Source organism: Symphodus melops, assembly GCF_947650265.1.
Source record: "Symphodus melops genome assembly, chromosome: 2".
Lineage (NCBI taxonomy): Eukaryota > Metazoa > Chordata > Actinopteri > Labriformes > Labridae > Symphodus > Symphodus melops.
Window position 1 is genome coordinate 7,141,380 of NC_136692.1, and position 16,464 is coordinate 7,157,843.

Genomic DNA, 16,464 nt, shown 5'->3' on the forward strand with positions numbered 1-16,464 from the left:
GTATTGTTGCTGTTTGGAGCTGGTTAAACACCTCATAGGGGCCACGCCATTTCTGCTGTGAGGATTTTAAGCATTCATTGTACTTCCATAACTTCTCACTCTAACTACGCTTAAGCCTAGGGGGTGAAAAAAATCCATTCCTACATGGTCACATTTAATTCCCTTCATCATTTTTCAACTGGAATGAGTGAAATTGCTCCTTACCATCAGCAACTTTGCTCATTAAGAGCTTGGAGAACATTTAAATATTTCTATTTAAAACGCCTTTCCAGCAATTCCCAAAAGCCTATTTTACGCTTCTCCAGTAAGTGGATTAAACTGAATTAAAAATGAAAAGAAAAAAGGGAGAGACTTTTTGTAGTGCCTTTTATGTTTGGTGAAATATAGCCTGTGTTTTATATCACACAAATAAGTATACTGCAGATACACCTTTAATGCAAGCTGCCTAATTGATTTAGTTTACTGTGCTTGTACAAGAGGCAGAAAGTGGGGAAGAATAATAACGTCACAAAGTTGGCTTTGAGGCGGAGTCTCGCCAGCCAACTCCCATGCTTCATTTGTCTTTCCCCTTGTTTTAGATTTTTCTTTACACTTTGTTCTCATTGCTTCTTTTGACTCCTCTTGTAGGGTTTTGGTCTCTAGTATCTTCTCAATGTATACTTATTTTCTCTGTGTGCCCAAGAGGCCACCATTTTTTATTTTTATTTAATATATTAAAAAGCAAACAATTCACTGATGTCTTTGTCTGAAATCATTCTTAAATAAAAAGGTTTTGATAACTCGTAGCCAATAACTGTGTAAATGGCTCTGTTGAAAAAGCCCCTGCATATTGATAATGCAGAATATACATAGAATAACCTATTGTGGATGATGACAGCCTGTCCAGGCAGGCCACAGCCTTTATGATGATAATTTGCCTCAGCACCGAGTCCATCTAAAAAAAGCCCCACACATTATACCCAATTATTTTACCCAACTTGACATTATGCAGAAAGGTAGCCAGCTTAATATTCAAACATTCATCCTTATTCTTGACCATTGAATGTCTATTCACATTCAGCACAATTCATGTGAACACACAAAGAGCGTAAAGCTCTTCCGTCGAGCCTGGCCGATTGATACTGACAACAAAACCGACAATTTTTATGGTCAATAGGGACTTCCCTTTGTTGCATGGCTTTTGTGCCGCTCAAAAGACTTTAATGAATTTGTTTCCCTTCACGGGCATTGTGATTTGACAGCCTGAGCTTGCAAGTTACCGTCGTTGTACTGTTACATTAAAGCACACACATAGCAATCTGTCTGCAGGTGACACACATGCGCAAATGACACACACTGCATGTCAAACGCTAGTGTGCACAAACACGTCTTGTGACAGACAGGCCAATCTTCCTGTTGGGTAAGCCAAGGTGAAATAGCTAATTGGCGTGCAATGTGTGAACAGCATATTGTCGCTTACAGAGAGACTTAGGGTGACATCTTGTCTTTACCTGAAATGCACAAGTGAGCAGAGGCTGGAGAGAACCTGCTGCTGTTACTCTCCAGCTGAAGAAGCTTTTATCAAGTCCTCTCAATGAAACTCAAAATTAATAATTCTGCTTCCAGTATGCCATTTTTCTTTTTGTAATCAATAAACTGACAGCCATTCTTCGAGATTACCTGTTAAAGTGTCACACCTGTGTTCATTTTCTTCTCCTCCCCGCAGTCATGCCCCGTTTTGCTGAACAAGTGGAGGTTGCTATCGAGGCACTGAGTACAAACCCCCCGCAGGCCTTTGAGGAGAACGAGTTCATCGATGCGTCCCGTTTGGTCTACGATGGCGTCCGTGACATCCGGAAAGCCGTCCTCATGATAAGGGTAGGTCCAACGCCTCCTATAAAAAAAAGAATAAAATCAAACAAGTCTTTGTTTTTCACAAGGTTCAGACGGGGAAAAGAGGGTTTAAAAATGCTGACCCCAAGGAAGGCCAGTACATTTATTCTTGTCGTCTCCATTATTTGAGAAATGTAATAAGTTGTTTGTCAATGCCGACATCTGACTAATATATTCATATTTATATACTGTTTTTATGTTCAGCCATTGAGACATTTTTAAAGATTTTCTTTTCTTTTTTTTTAACTCCTAACTATCTGAAAATATCACTCTTACAAAGATTAAAATCAGCCCCTTTAATGTGATACTTTACTCTTCACTCTCGTGAACAAGAATTTGTCACACTTCCAGGTTTGTGCATTTACAGTCTTAATTGAAGATAATCACCTGTGGGGTATTTTTTGTAAGGACAGTGTGTTTCTTGCAGCAATGACTTCAAAGACAATCATGGTAGAAAAAATAAATTCAAAAGCCTTCCTATTTGAGAAGTTGCACCCGTCACATGGACATTTTACATCACGTCGTTGAAATAAAATGCTGCATAACAGCCAAACACCAGCAGCTCTCGTGCGTCACACACCCACTCTGATGATACAGTATCTGCATTTTTCACCCCAACTGGCCCTTCTCTCTTCACCATGTAATTCATTTATTCAACTTTATGCAAGCTGGAAGGTTTCCCAGTGCAGCTCTGGAAAAAATCTAATTATGGAAAATAATTTGATGTTGGTAAATAATGTAAAACAGGCAGCTTTGAACTGCCCGGGACCAGCTGGCTTCATAATCTCATCCAAGTTCAATTACTTTCTGAGGAAACTGCTTGGAAGATGCTTGCCTTCATTGCTGTCTAACTCTATCATATAGATAGCAAATGTTGGGGCCACGGGTATAATAGTTTTTTTGTTTTTTTTGTGTGCCCGTGTTAGTCTTCTCCTACTTAAGCTGCGTAATATCCCCTTTAGAATTTTTACAGCAGAGATCTTATGAGCAGTCGGTGGATTAAGAAACCAATTCTCCACAGTGTTTAAAAACGGAGGCAGGTCTGGAGAGGGAGAGGGAAGTTCTAATGAAAGTTATCAAAAACTGTCCTGGCCTTTATGTACCCACATACACACAGAGCAGAGGAGTGCTATGAAGATAGAAGTGCCAATAGAATGGACCTTGGATGAAATTGAAGAGTGGTTGGAGACCAGCAACTTTAATATATCCAGTGTTTACACTCCACTCTTTTTTTCCAACAACTGAATGATTTCAACTGGCAGTTTAGAACCTAAAGCAAAACAGAATTGAGGTTGCAGTGAATAAGGTCCCACGGAGTTGATGAAATATCAACTAATAACTCTTCTTTATTTAATATAAGACCCTAAATATATAGGCTTTTCAGAAGCTCCAGCACTGCACAAGGGTTTAAAAAAGAGAGAGACTTAACTATAGGGAAAATGTTTTTACAATAATAATAAGTAAATCATATTTTGAAATTACATCATGATACCCTCAAAATACTCTTTATATAACGAAACAATCTTCCCAATCTACTGTGGGCTTTTATTCATCAGAAACCTCTATGCCTGCAGCTGCCCTGTGCCCACCAGCAGGGCCGTGTCCAGAGGGTTGCCAGGGTGACATGGCATTAAGTGAATCATATTTCAAAATGATAACGAGACAAACAGATGAAGAATCTGTGTTGAATGTGCCAACCAACATAGGCATGCCATGACCAGCTGATTGACCAGATTGGCTATTTGCCCTATCAGAGGTGGGACTTATGTTAATACCAATTATAAGTTTTCTTTTTTTTTCATAAGGTACCTAATAGTTTTCATATCGACGCAGCATCTTGTAGCATGTTTGTTCTTTAATTTGTAAATACAAACTTTGCAAAAAGTCTGGGCACACCCTGGCACAAAAACGTAATTCAATTCAATTAAAAAAAAAAAATAATAATTCCCTCGGGAGGCAATTCAAGAAAAAGTGTGTGTACTATAATGTGTTAGCAGTTAGAGTAGTTGGACAGTAAGACTACTCGTGAAAAAAAAAAAAAAAAAAACAGACCAAAAAAACCAAACCAAAAAGCTCTGCATGCATTCAGACAAAAAAAGGAAATACAAATATGGCACATAATAAAAAAAACAAGCACGTAGGAGTAACTCAAGTAATAAAAATAATTCTCCCAAATAAATTGTGATTATTTCAGTCGAACAGATTGTCAGATTGTTGGCTTTTAAAGTGGAATGTGGTCAGAAGAATTTCATTTATGGATGAAGTGGTAGTGTTTCTCCTGCAAAGGATGAATAAACTGATAAGACAGCTGTTTTTTGGTTTTAAAAAACCCTGCATTTTTTTCATTACATTTTTGGGACAGTACGTAATAAGGGAATAACATGAAATAATAAAGATGGAATAAAAAAATCTACTTATTTTTTACTCAAATTGTAAATTGTTTTTTTTTTATCTTCCTATTAAAATGAACACTAGAGAGCAAGACTCCAGCAGATCGAGTAGCTGTGCTCTTTACATGTACAACCTGTGACCGTGCTGTGAATGCAGGCGCTTTCTTTAAATGTCAGCATCATGTAGGAGTGTTGACTCTTCTCACATACATGGTTTGATCACATACTGTCTTCTGTATAAGCCATTCAGCATATGTTACCATGGTGATGCAGCCGGGGACATGTGATCATACAGTAAGTTAGCTGGCACCCCACGCCCATTTTAATGAGTGAGACAGCCCTCCAGCCAGTTATCACTTAGTCTCCCACATTGAGCAGATGCAACAAAAATAACTCAATTATATTTCAATTTCTTATATTTGACGAGAGACCAGAAATTGTTTGTGCTTCGAATGCTTGTGTAGATATCGAGCTCAGTGGAATAATGCTGTATGCCATTTTAACTTTGTGAAAAAAAGAAACAGATGAAAGGCTGTCATTACTTGTTTTAATGTGATGTTGGAAGAGCAGATAGCACATAGCAAGGATTAAACATGACACAGCTCAGAATATGATGACAGTGCAGAGATGTGTACACTGTCAAAAGTCAAACATTTTGTTACAAAGTATACTTTGTGTTTGCAGAAATAACTCTTTGATTATAGTCGCACACTTTTCTTTGTGTATTTTCTCCTTTTCATGACATGAACAAATAAACAGACGTATGCCTCAAGTCAAACCATTCTGTTGACACTGCTCCTCTCGTGTGTCAAACTAACAGTGTGAGCCTTTAATATGAAGCATTTTCCTTTTTTTAAATTTGTATTTTTTGAACCAAGGTTTTTTTTTTGTTTTTTTTGTTTTTGCAGATGAAGAAGAAGATGACCAAAAATGTCAATTCAACCTTGATTTTTGGGGCTCTTTTTGCCTCATTCGAGCATGTTTCAGGATCTGATAAGGAAAAGTTCTAACTTTTTGCTTATAATCTAGTCTGAGATTTGAATCTTGTAATTGTGTGAGTTCGCTGTCTGTCATAAAATAAGCTTGGCTGTAGCTAAACCTCCCAATGAGACACTGTACAGTGAAAACGACAAGATGGGACTATGCTTTCTCTTACTCTGGATTCCTGCACAATGAGGCATGAAGGCAAAGAAAATTGTCCTTTTCAGCTGTCAATTTACGACTCGTGTATTTTCTCATTCTCTATCCCTCTCTGACTGTTTTACAACTTTGTCTTTGTGTTTCCTCACAGACACCAGAGGAGCTGGAGGACGACTCTGACTTTGAGCAGGAGGACTACGACACTCGCAGCAGGACTAGTGTCCAGACTGAAGATGATCAGCTTATTGCTGGACAAAGTGCTCGGGTGAGTTCCTGTTCAGTTCCTCCGTGAAAGACCGCTGAGTCATTGTTTAAATATCAGGCCGAGGTGCACACGGCTTCTTCATGAGACAAGTATTCCAATGTGTCTAGTTTCCCTCAAATAGTATAAAAGTCCATCATAATGATCGGAACAACTGGATTATTTGAATAAACACTGTTTGGGGATGGTAGGTGTAAAATTGCAATCACTAACAATGAAGTAATTACCAATGTCCCAGAAGATGCCAAACAATAACAGAATACAGTTTATTGCTGTGCCAAAGCGTCAGTCGTGATCACCAGAGTCAGAGCTTTGTTGCACATTAGCAATTTTTCACTTGGGCCCAGCTTAAAGTACATTAAGAGGGTATCAGCACTAGCTCCCCTCCAGCAGAACAGTAGCTCTAGCGGTGTGTTGCGTGTTAAATGGATTGTGGATGGCAGGAGTAAGACTTGGCCCAATGCCTCTCCCTGTGGCACAGGCCTGCATAATACTGCCTGGGTCTCTACATAGTCAATACACACGGCGGGGTAATGCACAAAGAGTGTAGAGAAAAAATCTGACAAAAACAGCAGCTTGTTATTGTTACTGTATCGTCCCATCCAGCTTAGTTGTATAGCTTAGCACAGCTTGAAAGGATTGTGACAGATTTTATTGGTAGTTATCAGAAAACAACAACGTCAGAACATTTTGCTCTGCTAACATTACGGAACACTGAAGTGGAACTGTGTAAATCTTATAAACAGCATTAGACAAATAATGAATGGCTACTCACAGCATAACATTGATAATTGACCAACTCATAAAGGGACTTCCTGGTGAAACAAAATTCAAGTTAAATCTTTAAAAGAAGCCGTGCAATAAAGTGACTCACCATGACAGTTGCATAGTAATATCTGGTTTGTTATGATGAGGTGATATAAGTTAATGCATTAGGTTGTAGTGGATCAGTTGTACAGTCAGTCGTCTCTAAACTGCAAGGTCAGCGGTTCGATCACTCAGCTCCTGCAGCCACGTGTCAGCTTTGTCCTTGGGCAAGTCTTTTGGATTGTATGGCCCTGAAACAGATCAGCAACACAAACCCTGTTTAATAAAGAAGTTCAGTTTACATCCGTTTCAACACTCCAAAAAGTTTGAATTGATGTAGAGACTTTTAGATCTTACCTACTTCAACTGTTGAACAGAAACACAACTCGTGAGATTTTACAGAAAGAACAGACCAAAGTGTGTGGTGCACAGTCGCTGCTCTGAAAGTGACTGTGGGGGTCCTGGGTGTTGAAGTGCTTAGAGTTTGTATGTACTGTATACTCCCACTTAGGCTCCCGCAGCGGTACATTGCGGGGCCATCTGAGCTTAGCCAGTAGCACCAGCGCTGCTACACAAAGGAGCCTCACAGTACCAAACTGTTCACTCATATTTGCTGGCACTTAGCTTTGCTTTGAGTGGGCAGCTCTTCTTGGGAACAGTTTGAAATAGCAGCATGTCCCTTTGTCATATCGTGTTGCCCTACAGATATACAGTATATTGGATTAAAGGGTGACAGTAGTGTGTAATGTTGACTCAGGCACCCTCAATTAGCAAGATATGCACTCATGCTTGCATCCTATAAATGCACTTCAATGTATCACAGTGTCATGTAATGCAATTACTTCAATTCGTATATTAAGTGTGCGTTATCTTGCACATCACATAATATATCTGGCTGTCTGACAAGGCCTCTCCCACAGTTCATTGATATCGCCTGTTTTTCCACTCATAGACACTGTAAAGTCCTGAGAGGCTAAACATTTGCACACGCAGGCTAAAACATCCATAAAAGATGTGTTTGCTGTGAGCCCCTTGTGATCTGCCCGGTCAGCCTCAGCCTGGCGTGTCAGGAGGAAGCTTTGCCGTCATGCCAAGTGCACACTTGTGTTTCTATTCAAACCGGCAAGAAAAAGTGTAATCCATTTTCTCCACAGGAGCTGACATGAGCACGTTGAGGTTTACAGCCATGATCCTTCCGAGCCGGTGGCACATCACACACGACACAGGCGTTATATCTGCCTCTCACTTCATGGATTTCTTTTTTTTTTTTTTTTTTTGCTCGGCGTAGGAATACATAAAATCAAGTCCGGGGCTGTCCCAGAGGCCTTTGTTCCCTCGCCTTTGCCTTGTCTGGTGCTCCACTTGTCTCTTCTGTTCTGTGTACGCATAAAGCTAAGTTATTAGAGCAAAACATGCATAATGTGGAGGCAGAAGAAAAAACACATGGACATAATGTCTTTTTCTATTAGAAGATGACGACGGAAACATCCCTGTTAATGCTCAGGAAGCACAACACAGAACGCCCGTCCCACACGGCCACACAAAAACACACACACACACACACACACACACACTGAACATCTCTTAACACAGTGATTGGATAACACCGTTGATAGGTCATCCATAAAATTGAACTCTGAGTGTCTGGGCAGTTTATTTCAAATGAAACAAATTAAAGTCATTTCAAGACGCCGCACTCGGTGAAGAAACCCGGAAAGCGCTCTAATCCCTGCAGACGTAGCCGAGTCGCAGAGTGTATTGGCACAGCACTCCCTCGGCCGGATTTGCCACTATGTTAAGCTCCCAAGGCCCGCTCCTTGTTGTTATCAGTAAAGTAGGGGAAGGGATTTGGGGATAAGTGAATTCTAGAGAGCAGGGGAGGAGGGGGTAGGAGGGGGCTCCACCAAGTGCCTTCCTGCTCCCCTGACGTCCCAATTGGCTCGTGTGTTTACCCCTGTACCGCAGCACTCCTTTGTGTTCAGAAGCCCTCTGTCTCTCGCTCCCCTCTTTCTTCTTCCCCGACTCTTTCTCTTCTTTTGTCACGGCATTTTTCAGAGTGAATTTGAATACAGACCAAATCCCTCACTGTCTCTCCCCAACCGCCCTTGATCCCTAATTTTAGCAAAGAAATCTCAAATCCAAATTGTTGAGTTCAGGAGACTTTTTGCTCCCTTTAGCTGTTCGGGGAAGCGGTACGTGTTGGTTTATTGCAGCTCTTATGTGCAGAAGAACAAGGTAACGCATCGTGATTGCACATACAGGAATAGCCTCGTTTTGAAATATGTTGGTTTATTAGTCGAACTTCTTATATTGGCATTAATTGTAAACAAAGTCCTAACTGAATGGTTCCTCCTATTAATGGACACTCTAGTTGCACCATTAGCATACGACTTAATTAATATGAGTAAGTAAATAATTGATGCCTTATTGTGTTCAGGAATCATATGAGCAGCAAAGAAATGGTAATGACAGCCCTTCTGTCCTGAGGTGAGAGTGACTAAAGGCGCATGCACTAACCTGTGTTATTATTGATTGGAAAACAATAACAGCTGAGGTTTTGTGTGGGCTACATTCAAACCTGAACATGTAAATCTCAAACCAACAACAATGCAGTAGCTGTCTACACAGGACCACAAGCTGAGAGAGAGCACAAGAAGTGCCCGACTAAAATGTTGAAGTCTTGAGGCTTATATTCATAAGAGTTTCTCGTTGCTGTTTTTTTTCTTCTCACCAATTTGAATTTTAAAACATGTTATTGTTGAAATCAACATGAATAAAATTAATAAAATCAAAGAATATTATAATGTTAACATTTTTCGCATGTAGGCTCTACCCCTGTCATTCCCCACAAAGAAACACACAGCTCAGCACAGCAGGGACTCCGACTCTACTCAGCACTCAGCACCAAGCAACTAATGGTGCTGGTGCTGAGGCCATAATCAAAAGGAGATGTATGATTCAGTACAGAGGGTGCAATGTGAGCAGACTGGGATAGACAGCGCTAACTATCCAGCTAACTATGTCATTTGTTACATTTGAAGTATATGACTTTTGGTTCACATTTGATTGTTCAGGGAATCCTTCTAGTTAGTAAATCAAACTAAGAAATTAAACTAAGGAAGTCGATCTGATTAATATTCAGGAGGCGTTGGTCATAAAATAAATAAATGCTTCTGCAGAGGCCCCAGAGCCCCTGCCTGCTGTGTGCGACCCATTATTCATAGCGACACGTGCAAGCATACCTGCAAATTAAATACAAGTTTTCCCTACTGGAATCAGTTGCTCTGTTTTGAATTATTTATTCCTCAGTCTAAATACATATTAACTTGGTATTTGTTTTGAATGTGAGCAGTGTTCTCACCCCACACGCTGTTTAATGGGATTTGCAGCCGCTCTGTTGTTTGTGTGCCTTGGCACCAACAGCAGAGGAAATCTACACTGGGCTTGAGGGGGCTGTGTTTTTTTCCCGTTTGTTTATGCCGTTCCGAAAGCTAACCGCCATCAAAGCTTTGCACCACTCTGCGCGTACAGTGATCAGAAGGCCAAAGCTCATGGACACATCTGTTGGCCTGTGATGAGGAGAGTTGAGCCTTCTCTGTTTCCATCAGTAATTTCAAATTTCTCTCTTTCGCCGCGGCCCGCGTCAGATGTTTCTGCTTATTTTGTTTCGAGGAATGTTTTGACGCTTGACTCCTCTTAATTTTTTTGTTTTTTTCTGTTTTCGTTTGCCTCCTCACACTTCCACGAGGGCACATGGGCAAAGTGACGCAGTTTCACAGTGAGCTCACCCCGCACCCCCACACACCAGCTTTGCTGTGACAGAGCAAATAAGGAAGAGGGAAAATGGAGGGCGAGGGTGATTATTTCATTTAGAGAATCGCAATTCTTGGAGGACAGTCAATAATAGATGAGGTTAAAAGAAAACAATGGTGACTTTTCTTTTTTACTGTACTCGTTTTCACATTCCGCCTCTCAAGTCAATAGAATCGACCTAATAGAAACCAGGTTACTCTTCCTTCCATCTCACCTCCCTGACATAACGTTGAACAAATGCATTATTCATTCCCTGCTCTAAGAGCGAGGTAATTATACATTTATCTCCCAAATAATACCGCGTACTTACTGCACCTGTGACCTTGCCTCAAGAGTTATACCATTTTGGACCCCCCCCCCCCCCCCCCCCCAAGGCCGCCAAGGAAAGAAAAAATGGATTTTCTCTTTATGGATATACAATGTCAGGGGGTTTGAAAAGGTCCAGTCATTAAATGTAAAGTTTAGAACTTTATTTTGAAGCATTTCAGAAGGACAGGGGTAGGCAGGGTCCAAACTAAATGGTCAGGTTTTTTGTAGGAGGGATTAAAAAATATAAGGGGCACAAAAAGAGAACAAATGATGCTAGAGCTCTTCTCTTTATATTCCTTCTTTTATTCCCTTTCTCCTCAACTAATCCCTCTTCTTATTAGCCCCTTTCCTCATTTCCCTATCGTTCTCTACTCCCCAACCTTATCTCCTGTCTTTACCTAAATTCCTCTCCTCTGTCATTTCCCTCATTCTAAGCCATCTTCCCCATTTATTCTGCTTCAGTTCACTCCCTAACACCCTCATCTCCCTCCTCTAATGTTATTGTTTCTTGTATTCTCTCCCTCTCGCCTGCAGGCCATCATGGCACAGCTTCCCCAGGAGGAAAAGGCCAAGATTGCGGAGCAGGTGGAGAGCTTCAGACAGGAGAAGTGCAAGTTAGATGCAGAAGTGGCAAAGTGGGATGACAATGGCAATGACATCATCGTGCTCGCCAAGCAGATGTGCATGATCATGATGGAGATGACGGACTTCACCAGGTAAAATTGTCACCATACTCAAAGCACTTTAGAGCAACAATTAAAGTTTGTTTCTGAGCCCCTTAAAGGCTGTAAAAAGGAGTTTGTAAAAACAGTAATTGTGAATAATCTCATTCCAGCTTCATAAGGATCATTTGTCTACAAACAATTGCTTGTTACACATCTTGCAAATCCACAAATTCTAGAGGGAAATAACAAGCTCCTTAGATGCTAAATGCTCGGATTTGCTCACCAGTTAATTGCTAACTTTGTCTTTCTGCTTTTAAGGACTGTGTATTTAGCATACAGCAGGTATCAGAGATTTCTTGAAAGAGCTGGTTTGTTCATCTGGAAACAAGTTAAGAATGTTAAATTGAATCAAAACTGAGAGATGGTGAACCTTAAAGAGGATATATTATGCCTCTTTTGCACCTTTTCAAACAGTCCCCCTGCGGTCTAAATGAAACATCTGTGCTGTGCTTTGGTCCAAATATAACATGAATCAAGCACCAGACGAGGTTTGTGACCCTGTACCCTGTTCTCTCAGTTCTCTTCAGAACGCTCCGTTTTGGTGTGTGCGTCTCTTTAAATGCGCCCCGCCCCTCTCTTCCGTGATTAGCTTTAAGGTTCCATGAGAACTCATAAGCGTGCCAACTGGGAAAAACATGACTGCCGGAGACACCACAGGAGGGAAGGGTATTTTTTTTTAACCCACTGTGAGGAGAGCAAATTTGAAAGTGGAGCATTTTTCTGTGTTTTGAAAGACTATGCAGACAAACAAAGGACTGGATGGGCTTATTTCACATTTTTTGGTTCGGTAGACACTCAGGTTTTTAAATTATGTTCCCTTTAAAAACAGAGCAAAAAAAACAATGAACGGTTTGAGTGTCAGGTGATCATTCCCTTTGGATTCACTATGATAAACCCTTCTTTCTCGCACAGGTAGTGTTTTCATCCTCTGTTTATGCAGCTGTAAGTAAATAAAGTGACAAGTGGGACTGCAGAGAAACACACATGCATTTGCAATGCCCCAGAGCTGCAAACGGTTTTGTTCAAGGCAAATTGACTCCATCAACCTTTTGTTTTGATCAGACTATGTCGCAAAGCTCTGATTCAAAGATATTCTGTCGAAGATAATCTACTAGCATTAAAAGTCGTGTAGCTTCTGTTTACTAAAAGGCAGCAGCTTTGCTCTCAATCTCCCCCATCTGGGCTGCACGTATCTGGGATATTCCAGAGATGGGGTTGTGAATTCAGTCTGCAATTATATGACAACCAAAAAATAAAATAAAAAAAGCAGAGCCATTAGTGATTAGTTCATGAGTGATTACGGCAGTGGTGCTGTGACTTCTTGGCAATGATCCCACTTACTCAGATTGTCAACAAACTGAGTGCAAACTTCAGCTTAGCAATGACTGAAAATGAGGCATCACAAAAAAAAAATAATAATCATGTTGGCCACATTAACATTCGTTGTGCTGGCAAATTGGAGGGAAAAATACATCACTGATAAGACTCTGAGTAGTCATTATTACCCTCTCCTGCTCAGAACATTCTCCTGCTTTTGCTTTGGGGAAAAAAGAATGTTTTCTTTGGGCTTCAAAGCCCATCTGTCTCTATGATACATCATTAGAGAAAAAGGTAAAATGTATTTCTTGCATCTATCCGGTTAATCTGCGATTGTTGTTGCATGGTGATGTTTGACATCCCTGCTGCCAGCCAAAGTAAATTAGCATCTGTGTGAGCTTGTTTGACACAGGGGTAAGCTTGGTCTTTTCAGGAAAAGCTCTGCACATCTTCTGCAACTCCACCCACATTCCCCTTTTCCTCTCTTTCTCCCTCCTTGGATTCTCCCAGAGGCAAAGGCCCCTTGAAGAACTCCTCAGATGTGATCAACGCGGCTAAGAAGATCGCCGAGGCTGGCTCCAGGATGGACAAACTGGCCCGTGCTGTCGCAGATCAGGTACCTTTAAAGCCGTGTCCTTCACTGTCATTTTAAATCATTATACTTTTTATCAGCCCGAAACTGTCTCGGATGTGTCACTGAAGCCGGTAGTAGAGCACATTTTTCAGTTAGAGTAAGTGGGCATGGCCATTGGAAATCTTTAATGTGGGCATTGACAGGCCCAGCTGGAGCGGTAGGCTTCGCTGCCGCATGACTTCATCTCCCAGAGGGCCCAACACTGAGAGAGCAAGACAGCAGAACCAAGTTGTGTCTCTAATATAATTAGCTTCCAACCGAGGTGTTGCATTCATTATCAGATGAGTACCTCTCTAAAACACGCTGACAGACCATTTTCAATATCTAATCAATCGGTGCTGTGCCGAGGGAAGACGGAAGGGAGAAGAAATGGGTGTGTACACTGTGCTGTGTTAGTGTGTGTGTGTGTGTGTGTGTGGCAAATGATTTGGGAGGTATTTCAGAATGCAGCACACCAGGTAATGCATAATGTTCTCCTTCTTCATTTCATCTGTCTTTAATAAGCACTGAGAATAAACCAAGGCACAAGACTGGCTGATTTATTAAGGTAGCCTGTCGTCATTGTAATTGCAACTGCTGTTAGCAAGCAAACCCTTGGAATAATTAAAGCTGCTTTCAGTATCCCACGCTGGGCTGTTTTCCAGCGATTCTTAGCTGGAGAAATTTTGGAGCCCACATAAAAATTTAGAATCACAGTAAACAAATCATTTGTGTTTTTTCTTTTTTTTTTACTTAAGTCCTTCGACTGGCTTACAGCCTGGACATAACGAGCCAAACAAAGCCACTTTACATTGAGCATCACATACCAAACTTGAGTCACTTTACCTCGAGCTATTTGGTAGCATATTGAGGGGAGGAATTTGTTTTTATGTTAATACTTTTGGATGAAAATGTGACATCAATAACTGCAGAAAAGGACTCACAGTTCTTAAAATATTCTTTTTTTTCATTCTACATTCATTGAACAGTGGGGGACACTTCTACAAGTTTTACTAATAACTGAACACATTTTAAATGTCATGTTAGAAATGTTGGAAAATGTGTGATATTAAAGAGCAAGTTGTACTTGAAGATTCTCTTTTACAAAATGTGCTCATCTAACTTCAATCAAGATGTCGTTTTTCAAACATGCACACAAACTTGTATAAAATCCTGCTAACTGGAAACCACTACACAGAAGATACATGAACTATTTCAGTTAGAAATACCTTCTGAAAACTAAATAAGACACAATGCAACATTCAAAGGTTTGATCCCAATACACCTTACAACAAAGGGTTTTTGATATCTGTACAGGGTGATTTCTCTCCACCTTCTGTGTAAGCCTCTATCCCGCGTCTTCGTGTGACAGGCTTTGACTTCTCAGAACAGAAAGCCCGAGAAAGTCAGTCTGAGCGGCTGCAAAGTTTGCTGAGCTCTTAGCTTACCAGAAGGCATCTTGAGTCAACGCTTGCATCGTTCTCCTCATGTAACACGGTCCTGCTCTCCTGAGCATATTTGCACTACAGAACAAGGTTTCAGGCTATGATCGCCTGTTAACGCAGCCACGTTCCAAAAAAAACCCCAAAAAAACACACAGACGGAATGAGGAGAGAATTTGTAGTAGCCCTGTTTGGAAACATGTTTGCATGAGGACATTTGTTTCGTGAAGCTGCTCTCAGTCTGCCATTCAGCTTATTGTTTCTGAGCAAAATCTGGGACACAAAGGACAAAATAGGCATGACTTGTGTTCTTATGAAGTCATTATTGAGGCTGGACGCTGCCGAAGTGATCATCAGTGTTTAACAAGGTTTAAGGTGTGAGTGAATCCGTCACACGGCAAATCACTGGCAAGAGCCTGAGTCTGAATCAACAGTTGCTGTAATGAAAAGAGCAGGTGGCTTGCCATTTTTAATTCTCACTTAAATGGTTCCTAGACCAGTATTTACTGAATATTCAAAGCCTTCTGCTGCACTTTCACAGACATCAGAGCTGTGTCAGAAAATAAAGAGGGTCTTAAGGAGCTTTTCATTTCCAACATGTATTTGTTATAAAATTGTTTTCATGTGAGGCACTTAAGGCATACTGTTATGCATGGTGCATTATTAAAATTTGAAACAGTGAAAGTTTCCTTTTATTAGGCATCTTGATGGGATTACACAACAAATAACATGGCCTTGATTATCTGTCTTTTATGCTGGACAAGTATTTTGCATTCACACATTACAGTAGCTAACCTGTGCTTGTGGCGAGCTCTGTGGTTTGACAGTAAGCATGAGGGGCGCTGCGCTGCTTTCAGACAGGTCCCTTAAGTAGAAAACCTTGTCGCCATGACTGCACATCAGCCTATTGATGAACATGTGCGAAGTAGATGTCAATTCTGCGTGGAAGGCTGGCAGGACGGCGAGCGCTTTTGCTGTCGTTTAAGCACAGCCTTACACATAGAAGAAAAAAAAAACCCTGGAGGCAGCTCACCTCATTTCACTGCAGTGCTGCCTTTTTCTTCTACTCTATTTCTCTAGCTCAATTTTCCCCATCCTGTGTTTTATTCTTTAAGTGTGCCTCCTACAGACACAACCCTAAAGAGTGGATGGCGGCTGTACAACGTCAGCTCCACCTATTCTGAGGCACACATTGACTTTTTTAACTGCCTGTTTCAGCGTTTGATTGCTGAGTAATTCTGCGGCACCATCTGGCCTTAAAGTGACCTGTGTTGGTGGACGTTGATGTCAGTAAGTCTGCGTGTTTTTTTTTTTTTGTTTTTTTGTTTTTTAAGGTGAATGTTATATAAAGTTCTTGGATCAAGAGGGGGCTAAATGCTGAAATTCTGGAAGGCTATTTTTAGACACAGATTTAAACTGTGCTTGCGTGAGTAGATGCAGCATTTTGGAAGTGATGCCCAATCAACATAAACTATAGAGGTGCACCTTTCTCTAGTTCTCTGACGAGCATATTAGTGTGTGGTTGAATAAGATCCAGCCTTTATCATGGGAACCTTTGGTCTGAGCATAAGTTAGTGTTAAAGAACATAAATAACAGTGTCACGTTTGAGGAAACGAATGCTGCAAAACACATGCCAGGCTGAAGCTCACTATTCAGACTCTGAGGTTTCCCTTTAGCTGCTGCAGTGAAGGATCTGTCGCTTCCAGTTTGGGACAACATCTTCTACTGACAGGAGAGAAACTGAGAGTGACTGATGAGTAATTAAACGGCTTC

The 16,464-nt window shown here is 40.9% G+C and overlaps 1 protein-coding gene across 2 annotated transcripts in view; it reads left to right on the forward strand.

Moving 5' to 3' along the window:
- The window catches only part of ctnna2 (catenin (cadherin-associated protein), alpha 2), a 280,279-nt gene that overhangs the window by 255,571 nt on the left and 8,244 nt on the right, over window positions 1-16,464 (forward strand). For both annotated transcript variants that reach the window (XM_079338023.1, XM_079338024.1), the window contains 4 exons: window positions 1,706-1,857; window positions 5,554-5,667; window positions 11,128-11,309; window positions 13,146-13,251. In XM_079338023.1, coding sequence (XP_079194149.1) covers window positions 1,706-1,857; window positions 5,554-5,667; window positions 11,128-11,309; window positions 13,146-13,251 — 554 coding nt within the window. The remainder of the gene's footprint in view (window positions 1-1,705; window positions 1,858-5,553; window positions 5,668-11,127; window positions 11,310-13,145; window positions 13,252-16,464) is intronic.